The 17,125-nt window shown below is 34.7% G+C and overlaps 1 protein-coding gene across 1 annotated transcript in view; it reads right to left on the bottom strand.

Annotated features, from left to right (window-relative positions):
* The window catches only part of NUDCD3 (NudC domain containing 3), a 107,090-nt gene that overhangs the window by 85,131 nt on the left and 4,834 nt on the right, over positions 1–17,125 (bottom strand). Inside the window, exon 2 of the mRNA XM_003757735.4 lies at positions 6,368–6,693. Within this exon, the coding sequence (XP_003757783.1) occupies positions 6,368–6,693 (326 nt within the window). The remainder of the gene's footprint in view (positions 1–6,367; positions 6,694–17,125) is intronic.

Below are 17,125 nucleotides of genomic sequence, written 5' to 3'. Positions count from 1 at the left end.
CAGGGAATAGTTCTAATTTTTACTTATCCTAGTAAATTGATACCAATGCTAAGCCAAGTAGCAAGTGGGGAAAAAATGAGAAAGAAGTTTCTTCCATTAGTACCCTACAATGGGTAAAATTAATCATATCAATCAAATAAGAATACATTAAATATCTTATTAAAGAAAAAAGGAAAAGTGGTCATTGAAAAACAATTTTAAATTCATCCAAGAGAAAGAAACAGACAAGTTGGACACCTTTAAAAGTTGCATGCTGAATTTTTATAAAGGAAAAGACATATGGTTTCATGAACAATCTTCTTTCTGTTTTAACTGTTATAAGTAAATACTCATTTTATTTGGTATATAAGTTCAAAATTAAATAATTATTTTTTAAAAGAATAAGCAGAATCAGATGAAATTGTTAAATGCCTGATTAATGCATTAAAAGTGTTGTGCTGCAGAAAAGGGACCTGTATGTGCAAAAATGTTTGTGGCAGCCCTCTTTGTAGTGACCAGAAACTGGAAAATGAGTGGATGCTCCTCAATTAGAGAATGGCTGAATAAATTGTGGTATATGAATGTTATGGAATATTATTGTTCTGTAAGAAATGACCAGCAGAGGATTTCAGAAAGGCTTGGACTTACATGAACTGATATTGAATGAAATGAGCAGGACCAGGAGATCATTACATACTTCAACAACAATATTATATGACAATCAATTCTGATGGACATGGCCCTCTTCAACAATGAGATGAAACAAATCAGCTCCAACAGAACAGCAATGAATTGAACCAGCTACACCCAGCGAAAGAATCAAGGGAAATGAGTGTGAACCACTCCAGAGATTTCCCAATCCCTCTATTTTTGTCCACCTGCATTTTTGATTTCCTTCAGAGGTTACTTGTACGTTATTTCAAGTCCGATTCTTCTTGTGCAGCAAAACAACTGTATGGACATGTATACATATTGTATTTAACATATATTTTAACATATTTAACATGTATTGGTCTACCTGCCATCTGAGGAAGAGGGGGGAAGGAGGGGAAAAATTGGAACAAAAGGTTTTGCATTTATCAACGCTGAAAAATTACCCATGCATATATCTTGTAAATAAAAAGCTATAATAAAAAAAAGTGTTGTGCTGCAATGAATAATAACGAGACAGCATGTGTGAATCTACCTGAAACTAGTAAAATAAAGCTAAAGGTCCTGGGGAACAAAAAATTGATTAAGCCCCTATAGTATGCCCAAGCATTACTAATCCAGGCACTGGGAACACAAAAATGAAAATGAAACAGTCCTTGCCATCAGGATAGTTAACAATTTAGTAAGAGAAGGATGACATGAACATACACATTATAGGTACAGCCAAAGTAAATACAGGGTGACTTGGCAAGAAGGCATTAACAGTTGGGGGGAAGAAGGGGAAAATCAGAAAGTTTCCATATGGGAGGTAGTGTTTGTGTGAAAACCTGAAGAAACCTAAGAATTCTGAGGTGGAGGTAAGGAGAAGGCAAATTACAGGCATAGAGGATAGCCAGTGCAAAAGCATGAAAGCAAGAGATAGGAATACCATATATGAGAACAGAAAAAAGACCAGTCTGGCTGGTCTAAAGGTACTTAGATGGGAGTAATGTCTAACAAGAAAAAGAAAGGTGGGATTTGGCTGAATAGCTTACATATGATCGTAAAGATCATGGAGATTTTGTCAAGTACAAAAATGACATAGCCAGACTTATACTTCAGGGAAAAAACCATTTTCATTACACTATGTGAAAAATAGATTAGAAAAAGCAAATACCTGGAGAAGTGAAACCAAAGAGAAGGCTACTGCAACAGTCCAGGAGAGAGGAAGTATGAATAGAGGACAAAGGCAAGAGATTTTATGGAGGCTGAATTAACAAAACTTGACAAATAATTTAAAAGAGAATGATATTAAGATAGTGAACTTGGGTAACTGGAAAAAAAATGGATGAATGGATAAACATATTAACATGGAAACCCAGAGAAACTCAAAGAAGTTAGTTGATATTAAAAACAATTAATTCTGTTTTGAACATGTTAAATTTCAGATGTCTCTATGACATCCAGCTAAAAATCACCAGTAGGTTGCTAGTGATGAAAGCTTAGAGCTCAAGGGGGAACTGGGCTTGGAGATTTGGGAGTTATTATCATAGAAATAATTAAACCCTAAAGATAATTTATCCAAGAGAGATATCAGAGAAGAGGATCAAGGACAAAGCTTTGTCTACAGTTAGGGGGCTGGAGATGAAGCAGCAAAAGAAACTAAGGACTAGTCAAGCAGAAGAACCAAAAGTCTTAAAAACCCAGAGAAAAAAAAGAGTATTCAGAAGAAAAGCAGTATCAACGGTGTCAAATGTCACAGAGACCAAGGAGGACAAAAACTGAGAAAAGGCTATCAAGAGTTTTGGCAATTAAAAGATTGCTGGTCACTTTTAGAGAGAGCAGATTCAGTTAATGAAGTTGGAATCCAAATTGTATAGGATTAATTAGTATATAAAAGGAGAGGAAAAGGAGATAATGAAGGTAGACAGTTTTTCTAATAGTCTAGCCAAGAAAAATAAGAATAGGAACAAGACCCTTGACTTCACTAGCATAGAGTATATATTAAGAAAGAGAGGACTGAAATCCAGGTTTGCCTGACTTCAATGACAGGTCTCTATCCCCTGCACCACAATGCCTTTTATAGTAGGATCTAATGAAGTTTTTTTTTTTGAAGGCTCAGAGATTCTTTAAGTAGTACTTAGCAAAACCAATGGATCTAAATCATCCTATTCTGAAAGAAAAGAGCCCACTGTGCAAATTGTGATACAGAGAAGGATCCTGAGTGGAAAAAATCTAATGCCAAGACACCATATACAAGATGGGGGGGAAAAGAAGTGCAATATACTGAGTTTCAATTTTGCCTCTCACTTATCTGCAATATGCCCCTAGACAAATTAACATCTTATTATTTTGATTTCTTTAAAAATAAAATGGAAGGAATACCTCATAAATCTGAGTTTTTATTCAACTATCAAAATTCTAACTCTATAAATTACAATATGAATTTTCCACTGAAAAGACCTAGAACATGACAAAAATAAGACCAAATACCTTAAGATATTCTTTCTCAATCATTTTTTAAAAGCTGCAAGCTGAAGCACTAAATCTCACTTAGAACTAATGAGATACTTTGTCACTTCTCTGGCTACTCTACTCACATGGAACCAAAAAGAAGCCAAAAATTGAAAATGCTTTCTGCTGTGCTGCAGGACAATTATTGGCAGTGGCTAAAACAACTAAATCATAGGAAGTGTTGATGAACAGAAACACATGGTGTCCTTAAGATATTTAAGTATTTCTAACATATTTATAACTCAATTTAAATTTACAAACCATCAAAGCAAATCTGGATTGTTAACAAGCCTGCAAAAATTAAGGCAAAAAAAAAAAAAAACAAAGCCAAGAGGACCTCTAAAAGACTTTTAAAGAACTATTTTGGCCATACTTGTAATAGTAATAAATATGTATGTAAGTCTTAAGTTCCATCAGGCTATGTTTCCTTAGCACCTGAACTGTACTATATAAAAACCTGACAGCATTACCAATTGACCATCTCTATCACCAGCGTTTTTCATTCCAGTTTAATCTGTACACAAATTGCCAAAATCTCAAAAGGCTTCTTAAAAAATCATGTCACTATCCTAATCCACAACCTATGGTTACATTCAATCACCTATTAAAATTAAAACTTAAATCTCAGTCCACCTCACACACACAAAAGTGTCAGTTCTTGGTGGACACACACTTATAGCATCTGCACCTGCACAGAGGTGGTAGTTCTTACCTCAGGCTCAAGAGGTCTGAGCAGCAAAAAGGCTAAAACTAAGCAAGTGTCTACACAAAATCTGACATCGATATGATGAGCCTTTAATGGAGGGTGGGTCAGGATGCTCAAGATAGGGTGAACCAGTCTAGGTCAAAAACAGAAAGCAAAGCTTTCCCAAAGTAATCAACAATAGGGTTGGGATCATGAGTGGCCATTATACTTCCAGACTGGCTGAGATAGGAAAAACTCATATCAAAAATAAAACAAAATCAGGATTTGAATCTATGTTTCACAAACCATGTATACTAAGTCTTGAATCAAGAGCCATCTCGTCCAGTAAGCTTTTCCTGCTTATTACACATGACCGTAATCAAGTCACTTTATTTCTCTAAGTTGTTTCTTCATCTTTAAATGAAGGCATTAAAGCAGATATCCTCTAATATCTTTTCCAACAACTATACTCCATGATTCCAGTGCTTTTAGCATTACTGAGCTCACCCCTTTGACTTAAATTCCTTAGTACTTATAAAGTAGTTATATAGTATCTTTTAACTGAAATTTATACTTAAGGGATGAAAGTTCTATCTGTTATTGCATTTTTCAAACAATTATGTGTTTCTATATAGAAAATATGTAGTTTGAAAAGTATTTTCAAGTTGGCATTCTGATTTATTGAATCACATGAGTTTTTAGTTTTTTTAAACAGTAAGCATGAGATCTTGTATTTTCTGCATCTGTTTAATTGTAAAGATGTAATACACTATAAACTATCAGTTGCAAAAACATACATAAAAAACTGGATGACCAATTCACACTCACACCCACCCCTATATGAACACACCCAATGTTATGTATGTATTGTGTACGTGTGCATTGGCATACATGTGTAAAACAGGGACAGACTCAGTGAAAAATAAAGTGGGCTAGACTGCATTTGTGAAATTGTACAGTTTTTAATGACTTTAAACTTCTCCCTAAAAAAAAGGCTCATCTTTTTAATACCAATATTCTTCCAGAGATACCATACAGCTAAATAATATATAAAAGCATATTCTCTGAAGAATTAAAAGTTGCAAGTTGCCCAAAAGGTGACAGAAGGATTCACAGTGGGTGTGAATACTCTATAATACATTATTAACAAAGAACTGTATGGAAGAAGCAATACAAAAGATATGTTCGGAGGAACATATAACTAGAAAGAGATGTGGTGATCAGCAGGCACTGTTTACTCTGTTAGTACCCACACAATGTAAAAAAACTTTAAAGGAATGCTCCCAACATACTGGGCATAGCCCTATGGAGGACCGATTATCATCAAGGAATGAGTTGCACAGGATGGGTTCCAATTTACACCACTGGAGGGAGCACTTAGAACAAGATCAGAGAACCACTGAGGAGTAAGTCATCAAAAGGGTAGCTAAATGGTGCAATGGAGAGCAGAGCGTACCCACCCTGAAATCAGGAGGACCTGAGTTCAAATATGACCTCACATATTTAACACTTGCTTGTTATGTGACTCTGGTCAAATCACTTAACTCCAATTGTCTTGCCTGAAAACCTAATAGAATTATAACAAGATCACTATGTATTTGCAAGGAGCTCTGAAAGGAAACCAGACATATCATTCATAGTAATAAGATAAAATTAAACAGAAAGTGATGAGATGAGACAATTCCTTAAAGAGTGATAAAGATTAGTCCCTGGCAATTAATCACCTTCAAGTCAAGAACTATTTCTACTATTTCAATAAAAATGCCAAATCTAGGTTTAGCTTATGGGGGGAGAAGAGGGAGTTTCAGAAAAAAAGGACTAAGAACTCAAGTATACTCTATTGATAAAGAATGTGAATCTGAATAATAAGAACCAAATAGACTTATAAAAAGGTAAAAAGATCTTTTATCGCGATTCACCCAAAAAAGAAAGCATATCAGTATATACAACTTCTTCCTTTCCTATAATGCCACACTTCAGATAAAATTATCAAGCTTTCTACAAAGTGGTTTCAGCTTCATTCAATTAAGGAGAAAACCAAATTGCCTGCAGATTCCAAAAAGAGCAACCTTTGTTAACTTGTTTGGATCACCTAAAAAAATATCAGCATTTTTTAAATGTTACATAATAATCACTATGTGTAGTATATGCTTGAATTACAGAGGTTGCATTATACTACACATTACAGGAAAATGTAAAAAGTTAAGCAAGAAAAGCTCCTAATCATGCTCAGAGAGCTTATACAGAATAATGTTGGCTTCAGAAAAACAGGTGAGTTGGAGGCTCTGATTTTGGCTTCAATACTAATTTAGCATATATTCATGGAAAAATAAATTCCTATGCTACTCTACTAATTTCCATAGACAAAACAGGGAGGAAAAAATTCCCTATCTTTTGAACAACCCATTGTGGAGCATCTGAAGCACCATAATGCATTATGAAAATGTGTTGTGTGCTTAATAAACAAAAGAACAAAAAAGTATGATATGAAACCCCATTTAAACCAAACACAATTGCCAACATGCAGTGGAAATGAAGCTGTCAAACTTAAATTCTTACTTGGGAAGGGTTGGTGGTTCAACTGGAACATCAACAACAGCCATTGCTGGAGATTCTGCCTCCACAGAGCTGTGGCTTGCCTCCTGCTCAGCCCCTGAAGGTGCAGGGGGCTTCCCTGTCTTTGTTTCCTCATGCCCATCAGCCCTTTCAGTAGGGCCACACTCAGTGGCAGAGTCTATCTCTACCTCCTGGGCTGGAGCTGGAACTTTTTCAACAGTTGCTGCAGCCGCGGCTTCCTCTTCTTCCTTTTTTCTCATTTTTTCTTCAAGTTCCTTTCTTCTCCTTTCATCATCTTGACGAGCCATGTACTCAAAGTTTTTGAACACCTAAAGCCAAAAAAATAATAAAATCAATCCAACTATCCAGTATAGTGCCAAACATTTTCTGCCATAAGTCAGAAACTATTAAGTTCAATATCAAGATCACAAGTAACACCCTGTAATTTACTCTATATAATTATTACATTATTTATATTATATACATTATTATATTATATATCATATTGTAAAATTAATTTGCTCTATATAAATTCTAAAGTCAATCTTTTATTTTCACCCTGTGCCAAAGCTTTTTTTTTTGTTCTAAAACTATGTTTTGTTTGTTTTTATTTTTTTAATATTTAATTTTATTTTTCCCCAGTTACATAAAAAAATTTTTTTTACATTTGTTTTTAAAACTTTTTTAACTTTCAGATTCTCTCCCTTCCTTCCTCTCTCCCACCTCCCCACCACTGTCATTGACAAGGCACATGTGAAAGTATGCTAAACATTTCCATCAAAATCATGTTGAGAAAGAAAACATAGATCCCCTTCCCCCCAAAAAAGAAACATTAAGAAAAAGTTTTGGGTTTTTTTTTTTTTAAATATACTTCAATCTGCATTCAGACACAACCTGTTCTTTCTTTGGGTATAGATAGCATTCTTTATCCTAAGTCCTTCAGAGCAGTCCTGGATCATTGCATTGCTGAAAACAGGAAAGTCATTCATAGTTGGTTACTCCTACATCTTATAATTACTTTGTACCACAGTACATTTAACTTTGCATGAGCTCATGGAGGACTTTCTAGGTTTTTCTGAGAGCATCCTGTTCATCATTTCTTGTAGAACTATAGTACTGTGTTATAATCACATCTACAGTTTATTCAGCCATTCCCCAACTGACAGGCATCCCTTCAATTTCCAATTCTTTGAAAGACTTTCTTTTCTGCTAAAAGGGAAATGTACTTCAGCTCTACTAAGCTGCTATACAAATCAACACAAACAACATCAGCACCAGGTTTTAAATCTGCCAAAAGTGCCTCTAATTTCTTCTTCAGCAAGAGATGAAAAAGGACACATGGGTACTGCCCTCAGATGACTTACCATCTCACTGGGCTGTAAGGTGATATAACCTGCCTGTACAAGTAACCACAATACCAGGTAGCATATGATAAAGTAAAAGGAGATACTCAAAGTGCTCTAAGAATTTAAGGACAAAGGGATCACTTTCATTTGAGGTAGGGATCAGGGAAAGCTATATGGTTGAAGTGACACTTGAGCTAGGCCTTGTAAATAAGATTTCAACAGTTAATACAAAAAGAAAATATTTCTATTCCCTCATCAAAAGCCATCCAAAGCTCAGTATGTCATCATTCTTTTAACTAACATTTGTCAATATACCTTTCTTTTTCTTGAATTCTAATTTAAATAACTGAGAGGAAAAAAAAAACGTAATGTTATCATCTCTTACTAGAAAAATATATAAAATATAAAAAATTTAAAGCAACAGTCATCGTTCTACATTTTAGAGACGCTTATTTAGATAGATTAAGTGTCTACAAGGGATACTGTTTAGTTTACTATGCAGCTGCTCACAAATAAAAATGTGTATTATTGCTTTCTTTGACATATGGGATGGTAGGAGACAAAAACTAATTTCAGATAAGCTATATAAATTAGCTAGTCTAACAATAAGAGCACAAGAGAGAAAGAAGTTATCTAACCCACACACAAAAAGGATTTAAGAAGAGGAAAGGAATAACAGTAGCAAAAGAACAAAATAGACATGTGAGTTTAAAAAACAGTTATGGGCAGAAAAACAAATCCTTTCATTTCAAAATTAGAATCCTTAAATAGTTTCATTTCTACATTCCTAGAAAACTTGAATACCTTATTGGCTCTCACCTCCATCTCTACTACACAACAGAAGACAAAAGCATGATACCCTGGACAGAATACTGTTCACCTTTTCTCCAATCTGTCATCATTCATAAATCTTACTACATGTGGGACACCTCCACTATTTCAGCACTCATTCTAGCCTCAATAATGTCTTACACCTGTTTAGCATTTTATAGTATACTTAGCATTTTCACACATTATTTTATTTAATGTTAAGTGTATATAGTTGGTTTCCCATCCTCCAATTCTTGTAAAACACTCTATGAGGCACTAATGACAGGTTGAATTGGTTATTTGTTTTTATATCAGTCATTTTCAGACATACCTTTTCTGTTCACCCTTCTCACATCAAGATCTTTCCTTAGTAATAAAGGCAAAAAGACAGCAAAGCAAAATGTCAATCTTACAGCATCTGCCTCACTTTTCCAAATAAAGGAAGGAGGTACATGTCCTCATCTTTTCTCTGGGGGCAATATTAGTCATAATTACTTCATTATAGCATTCAACTTCATTCTAACTATATAACAAATAACTAAATTCAAAACCACCTTGCTCTCTGCACTGTTATATTACAACTATTCCCCACTTCTTCCTTTGGCTTCTATGATACTATATATTCCTGGCTCTCCTATAACCTGACTTCTCAGTTTCCTTCGCTGGCTCTTCCCCTAACCATGGCTGCTCTCTAATAGTCTGTACTCTCCTCTCTCTACATATTCTCCCATTGAAATAAGTTTCATGAAGGTAGGTATTATCTTTTTATTTTAAACCAACCACAGCACCTAGTATATAGTACGATGCCTATATATAGGAGCATATCAACATATACTCACATCTGTGTAGAAAACTTTAAACTCCATCTCTTAAACTCTACTTTACCCTTTCCAAATGCCCAGGCTGTTGTGCATTCAGGTATCAATGCTTCAAATTAATCATATTTCCCCAACCCAGGTCACCCTTTCTGTTAATCTTATCCACATTCTTCTACTCAACCTGGTATAACATCTTGGTTTCAAGTTTGACCCAGTAGGTGGCTAGGTAGGCACAGTGAATACAATAATTGAGCCTAGAGTAAGGAAGGACACACCTGAAAACAAATCTAGCTTCAGACACTTCCTACATGTGTGAACCTCTCTTAGGCTCAGATTCTTCCATTGCAGTCTGGGGATAATAATTGTAAAATAAGGATAATAATAATCCCATGGTTATTGTATCAATTGAGATATTTATAAATACTTAACACATTTATAAAATACTTAGCATAGTGCCTAATCCATAATGTACACATTCTTAATAACTACTTTTTTTCTTACCTTTATTCCTTACTAACTTCTTCTCACCAAATCAGACACCAAGTCACAATTTTCATCGAATTTAGCTAGTCACACAATCATAGATTTAGAGCTAGAAGGGATCATAGAGATCACTGAGTCCAATGATTGATTACCTCTCATTCAAGAGGAAATCAATGTCCAGAGATAAAAGTGATTAGTACTATCCAAGTAATAAGCAACAATGATGGAATTTGAACCCCCAATTTCACAGAATGTACTCCCATCCTTTAAAAAATTAATATACTATCTAGTATGATGAGGAAAACATCAGTCTTGGAGTCAGAAAGCTTTGCTTAAGTCCTTACTCTCTGTATTTCACTTCAGTTTCTTCATCTGAGAACTGTGGGCTAAACTAGAAGAATCTTTTCTAGCGCTAATGCTAGGTTTCTAACATTATTAGTAGCATATCAATGATTACCATAAATTCAGCATCTCACAACTAAGCCTACCTAGAAAAGAGCCCAGCCCTTCTTTCTGACATGTTCTCTACTCTTTCCAAATCATCCTGCATACCAAATTATTCTTCCTAAAACAATATGTTGATCATCAGATTAGATAACTTCCCTAATCAAATTCTCTATCAAATAATGTTCAAATTCTTCATGTGGAACTGGAGGCATTCTGACTTGGTTTCAACCCACCCTGCTTTCTAGCTTTCTTTACCTTTCAACTTATTCAATAAACATTTATTATGTGCCTGTTGCATGCAGAGTATTTTGCTAGGTGCTGGGGGATAAAAGGTTTAAATCAATGTCTCTGCCTTTGATGGAGAGCACCAAGTCCTCAATTTAGCAAGCACTAAGTGCCTATAAGTGTTCATGTATTATTAGCTCCTCCAGGCAGGCTTTTTTAATTCTCTCTCACCTTGCCCTCACCTCCCTCCCTGTGATCTTTTCCCTGTTGTATCTCACACAGTACTTTGCATTTATAATATAAACATGACACAAGCAACTATAATATAGACTACATTATAAATTAGGTAGCTTAAAAGAACAGTAAAAGCTCAAGAGAAAAATAGAAGAAAGAATCTAGTCAGCCACAAAGAACTCACTGAGAGGAAAGGAATAAAAGCTGTTAAAGAACAAAGCAAAACAAAAGTGTTAAGAATTATAAATAGATTATAATCTAGTAAAAGAGCATACTGCAAACAACTATAATGCAAACTACATAATAAATGTGAAGAGCTATGTGAAACCCAATGGGACAAAGATGAGGAGAAAGGACTAATGGAGAGAGAAGCAGGAATCCAACAAATGAAATGAACATTACAAGCATATGGAACAGCAAGAGCAAAGACACATAGAAGGCAGAAGTGTAAAGGATATCTATAGATGGTGGTATGTAGCCTCCATTGGCAGAAACATTAAAAAAAAAAACATGAAAAGAAGACAAGCTGGTAAGAGAGAAGGACATCTGTAAGGATCTTAATGCCAAGTTAAGAAGTGTAAACTTTACTTGGGAGGCAAAAAGGAGACAATGCAGAGTCTGAAAGAGAAGGATTACATAGCTCCTATTAGTGATATGAAGAAATGGTTGAAAGGAAGACTAAAGTAGAAGCAGTTAACTCCTATTTGGAAGTTACTACAATAATACATGCAGGTGATAAGAAGGATCAGGTATTAAGACAGTGAGAGTGAGAAGAAAAAACTGAAGATTGCAATTTAGAGAACTTGGAATCTGACTGGATATGAAAGGGGAAAAAAAGGAAGAGTTTAAATATAATGCTAAAATTTTAACTATGGGATAAATTCTCTCTCCCTCCCTCCATCCCTCCCTCCCTCCCTCTCTCCCTCTCTCCCTCTCTCTCCACACTATAAACTGGTCTACTTACTACATCCCAAACTTTTGACATTCTAGCTCTACATCTTTTGGGGTTTTCCTCCAAGTATTCTTCATACTACTCTCCTCTTCCACTGAGCAAATTTTAAAAATACACCCCCCCCCCCAATAAATCCCACAATACATATCTACATAGCCTTGGAAAAAAAAAAAAATTCCTACATTAGCCATGTCCAATAATTTCTGTCTCATTCCAAATTCTAAATTCAACATCCCTCTGCCAGGTGGTGACTAGCAAATTTAATCTTCATTCTTTTGGATTCACAATTTACTATTTACCAAAGTTGTTTTTTTTCTACATTGTTATTGTATAAATTGCTTTCCTACTTCTGTTTACTTTGTGCTATATATATATCAGTTCATAAAGGTCCTTCAGTTTTTTTTTTTTGAAGCTATTCATTTAATCATTTCTTGTGGAACAATAATATTCCACTATACTCTTATAACACCATTTATTTAGCCATTTTCCAATAAGAAAACAATCCTTAATTTCTAAAGTTTAGCTCCCAAGAATAAAATTGCTACAAATATTTTTGTACAGAGATCCTTGAATCTTTCTTTAATTTCTTAGATTTACGCGTAGGAAGAAGACTACAAGCCATATTTACAGTTTTACTAACTTTCTGCATATAATACCAAATTACTTTCCATAATAGTTAGATCAGTTTATAGCCTTGCCAACAGTCATTTTCCTCTTTTGTCTTCTTTACTAGTCTGACAGGTGAAACTTATCTTTGAGTAGTGAAAAGTCTTTGAAGCAGAGACTTACAGTTGCTTTAAAATTATTGGTGATTTAGAGCATTTTTTTGTTTGATTTTTGATAGCTTGATTTCTTTCTTTGAAAACCGCCTGCCAATTCATGTTCTTTGGGGTATTGGGGTATGGCACTTAGTCCTATAATTCTGAATGAGTTCTTTATATATCTTGAATATAAGACTTTTATAAGAGAAAATTTTTCACAAAGATTTTTTTCCAGTTATCTATCTTTTGAATTTTTGTTACATTAGAATTGTTTTGCAAAAACTTTTAAATTTTGTGTAAAATTATCCATTTTATCATGCATTGTCATCTCTTATCACTTGGATTCCATAGATCTAACAATAGATCCAAAAGGTTAATTTCTTACTTGTACCTCCACGTTGTTTATGATGTAATCTTTTACATCTGGATCATATATCCATCTGGAGTTTATCTTGAGGTATGATATGAGATATTTTTCTAAAACTAATTTCTGCCATACCGTTGCCAAGTTTTCCCACCAAATTTCGCCAAATGGTGAGTCTTTCCCCAGTAACTGGGGACTTCAGGTTTATCAAATACTATGCTACTGTATTTTCTGGCTTCTGTATATTGTGCATCTGCTCCATTGATTGAATTTTCTCTTCTAAAACCAGTTCAAAATCATCTTAAAGATCACTGTTTTGAGTATAATTTAAGATCTAGTATCCCTTCTTTCCACCTTTTTGATTATTACCCTTAAAATTCTTGACCATTTATCTGAATTTCATTACTATTTTTCTAGCTTCTTTTGGAAGTCTGGTATAGTACTGAAGTAAATTAATTTAGATAGTATGATTATTTTCATTATATTTTCTCAATCTACACCAAGAACAATTAATTTTAGTATAATTACGTAGCTGTCTGTATTTTTGCAACAAAGAATGTTTGATAATCAGATTCACATAGTCCTTAGGTGAATTTTAAAAGATTCACTTCTAAGTATTACGTAGTTTCTATAGTTATTTTGAACAGAACTCTCCATCCAGCTCTTCTTACTGGGTTTTGTTGAATATAGTACATAAGAATGTTGATGACATATGTAGATTTGTCTGATATCCTACAACTTTGCTAAAGTTATTTCTTTTTTCTGGATGCAAATGGAGTTTTCTCATCAAAAATTTATTGAGACAACCTTGGATCACTGAATTGCTGAGAAGAAACAAATCTATCATAGTTTATCATCATATAATCCTATTCTTGCTGTGTACAATGTTTTCCTGGTTCTACTTGTAAAGTTTATTTCAATTAAATTTTAGTTGGCTCTATAGGGTTCTTTATGCTATTATCATCTGTAAAAAAACAGTAATCTTATTACCTCTTAGCCTATGCTTATCCTACTGTATTTTCACCACCTCCACCAACTAAAATTTTAGCCATCCTTCAAGGAGTAACTTAAATGTCAGCTCCTACATATATAGTCTTCCCAAATCTTCCTGGTCGGGAATGACCTTTCCTTCCTTTCTATGGTACTTTCTTTATATTATACACGTGACACTTATTTTATATAGCCTTGCATTGTACTCATTTTTGTTTTATCTTCCTTGTTAGAGCATAAACTCCTTAAAGGCAGATTCTAGGTCTTATGCATTTTTGATTCTCCACAGTCCCTCTGACTTTTGTGGCTTACCACATAGTGGGTATTCAACGAAGATGATAAATAAGTGACCCACCAAATCCATGTCATATTTCTTTCAAATCATCAGAATGTTCTTGCTACAGCAAACTCTTCTTATCCTAGATTCTAGTCAATTAATTCAGCACTCTGTGCTACCTTATTTTTTAGTTAGTCTTACTGTGCCTTCTCTTAAACCTAGATCACTCACATTGTCTATTTGTTTCTTTTTTTTCCTCTTTTTAAGCTACAGGATAAAAAAGACTGACTTAAGCAACTATGGATTCATATTGTGTACCTTTAACTTCAATCCTCATTACTGTTAAATTTCTTTTATTAATCTCATTTTTATCTAGCATATTCCCCACAGCAATTCTTTCAGTTGCTCTTAATTCCTATTCTCTCAAAACTGTCCATTAATAGTCACTTTCTATTTTACTGAGAAGAGTAAAAATATCGAGGAATGCATTCCTATCCTAATATTCATACCCTCTAAGCTAAAAAGACTTTTCTCTGTACTCATAAACCTCATTCTTTCCTATTTCTTTAGAAAATTATTCTTATAAATTGTATTACAGATTAGAGATGGAAGGAATCTTATTATATCAACTTCTTAACTTTACAGATGAGAAAAGTTACCTAAAAAAAAGGTTAAGTGACTGCTGGAATCACACTTATGTTGATTATTTATAGTGACAGGGGTGCTCCCTACTTTTTTAGTACCCTCTCTTTCAATTATCTTCCCCCACAACTTCTTCAATTGTCTTCAAACATGTTCACATCTCCTCTATCTTAATAAGATATTTAAGCAAGAACTTGCTGTTCACTCCTGCTAAATGAGCAATTTCTTTCCAACTTCTCAATTTCATGAACTTGAGCTCTACATCCAAAACCTCTATGTCCTAGCTACCTACTACGTACATCTTCTTAATGCCTGCTACCTTCCTTCTTATCAACACAGTTCCACTGATTTAATGTTCTCCAAAGCAGAGGTTCTTAACATTTTTTGTGTCATGGTTTCCTTTGGAAATCTGGTACAGCCTATGCATCCCTTCTCAGATAAATCTTTTTAAATGGATACAATTTACATCACTACCAAGGAAATCAATTATAATGACATATTTTTAAAAAGTAAGTTCACAGACCCCAGGTTAATAAGCTCTGCTCTATCTTCCTTACCAACTCTACCTGAGACATCTGACAATCTATTTCTTATATGAATGTCTACATGGTAAAAAGGAAAAAATAATGGAATTGGATTCAGAAGACCTGGGTTTGAGTACTAGCTCTGCCACTTACTCTCCATATGATGACAGGCTGCTAGCTTGACTTAAGCTTCAGTTTCCTTTTGTGAAACAAGGATAATGATACTTGTTTGTGAGGAAAACATTTTGCCAACTATAAAGCATCATATTGCATGTGAACTTCATTTTTATTGAAATTTTCCTCAGTTCCTCTGAAACTGTCTATATTTTCCTGTTTTTTTATTGACAATCTTTCCACCTCTCACTTCTGGATATTCACCTGAGGGCCTGACCTCGATTTACCATTCTCCTTATATACTCATTTGAAAACTTCATCCACCCTTCAGCTATGTTCCTAAAACATTTTTCTGTGCTCAAAATTCTCTATTACATACCCCTGTCTGATCATAACCTTCCTCAGGGCATGGCAGGTAGTTCAATTTATACTTCTGCATCTTTCTTCTAATACGTATAGAAAATAAGCTCCAAGGTAACTAATTCTGAATATACAATCTATGATTTTGTTATTTGGGGAATTCCTCCCCCCCCCCCCCCCCCTAACTCAAAGAGCTATTCATTTAGAGTGACTTAGCAGAGTTGCCTGAAGCATATATAGTGGCTAAGGAACTTGCTCTGAATGATATAGCTAATGTCCAAACTAGATCTTCTTGTCTCCAAGCTTCACACTATCTCCTATATTAAGCTTTCCTCTGTATACCATGCTTTCTATTAGCTATTTACATATTTGCTTTATCCCCCTAGAATACAGGCAATTTTATATATTCTACACACTTACCTCAACCCTAAGTCTAGCACAATGCCCACATAATAAGATATATATGTAAGCTCTGGTAGATTTGGCAAGAAAAAAGTCATCTATCATTGTAATTTTGGTAGAACTGTGTGGGTACATGCTATTTTGCAGAAATTAAGAAAAGAATAGGTGGACAGGAAGTAAATATTTTCCATATACAGAGCCAATTAATGAAATCTGTGAAAAGCTGGTGAAAGCTGGCATGTGATTAGTAAAGCTAAAAGAGATAACAAAGAAATTACCACAACTCTACTACTGTTATCTCCTTTTTATGAATGAAAAACTTGTGGCTCAGAGGCCACTTATCCATGGTCATTAAGTACCTGAGATTCTAACCTAAGATCTCCAGAATACCATCTACAGTACAGAACTGCATTTATTAGGCCAAAATGACTCTCAATAATTGAGTAAAATAAACAACAAAATACTAGCTGACTAATTCAAGCAGAATACTATAAAACAACAACTATTTAGCATTTGATGACAGATGGAATACTAGTCTTGGAGTCAGGAAGACTTGGGTTCAAATTCATCATCATCATCATCATCATCATCAGAGACAGAGCCAAGATGGTGGAATGAAAAGAAATAACTGCAGCAAGATCTACTCCAAAAATTCTTTCAAACAGATCTAGAAAATGCACCAGACTGAATGCACCAAATCCTGTTGAGGAAATCTAGAATATATCACAGTGAGTCATTTGTCCAGCCCATTTCAGCTCAGGGAGACAAACAAGGTTTGTGGACACTGGGGAGGAGTCTGACCTGAATCACCGGATGTATAAAGCACTGCAATATTCAGGGAGGGGCTGTTTACTAGGGCAGGAGATCCCAAACTCTCACAGGGCGCTCCCAGACTCACACCAGGGCATCATAACAGGGACAGGTACCAAATGATAAGTTGTTATTCCTATCCAGTTTCAGGTCACAGATATCAAGAGTTGCAAAGAGGACTTTCAGGAGAGGTACACACCCA

Source organism: Sarcophilus harrisii, chromosome 2 (assembly GCF_902635505.1).
Source record: "Sarcophilus harrisii chromosome 2, mSarHar1.11, whole genome shotgun sequence".
NCBI classification, from domain to species: domain Eukaryota; kingdom Metazoa; phylum Chordata; class Mammalia; order Dasyuromorphia; family Dasyuridae; genus Sarcophilus; species Sarcophilus harrisii.
Note: the sequence above shows the minus strand (reverse complement) of the source record. Positions and strands in the feature narration are given on the sequence as shown.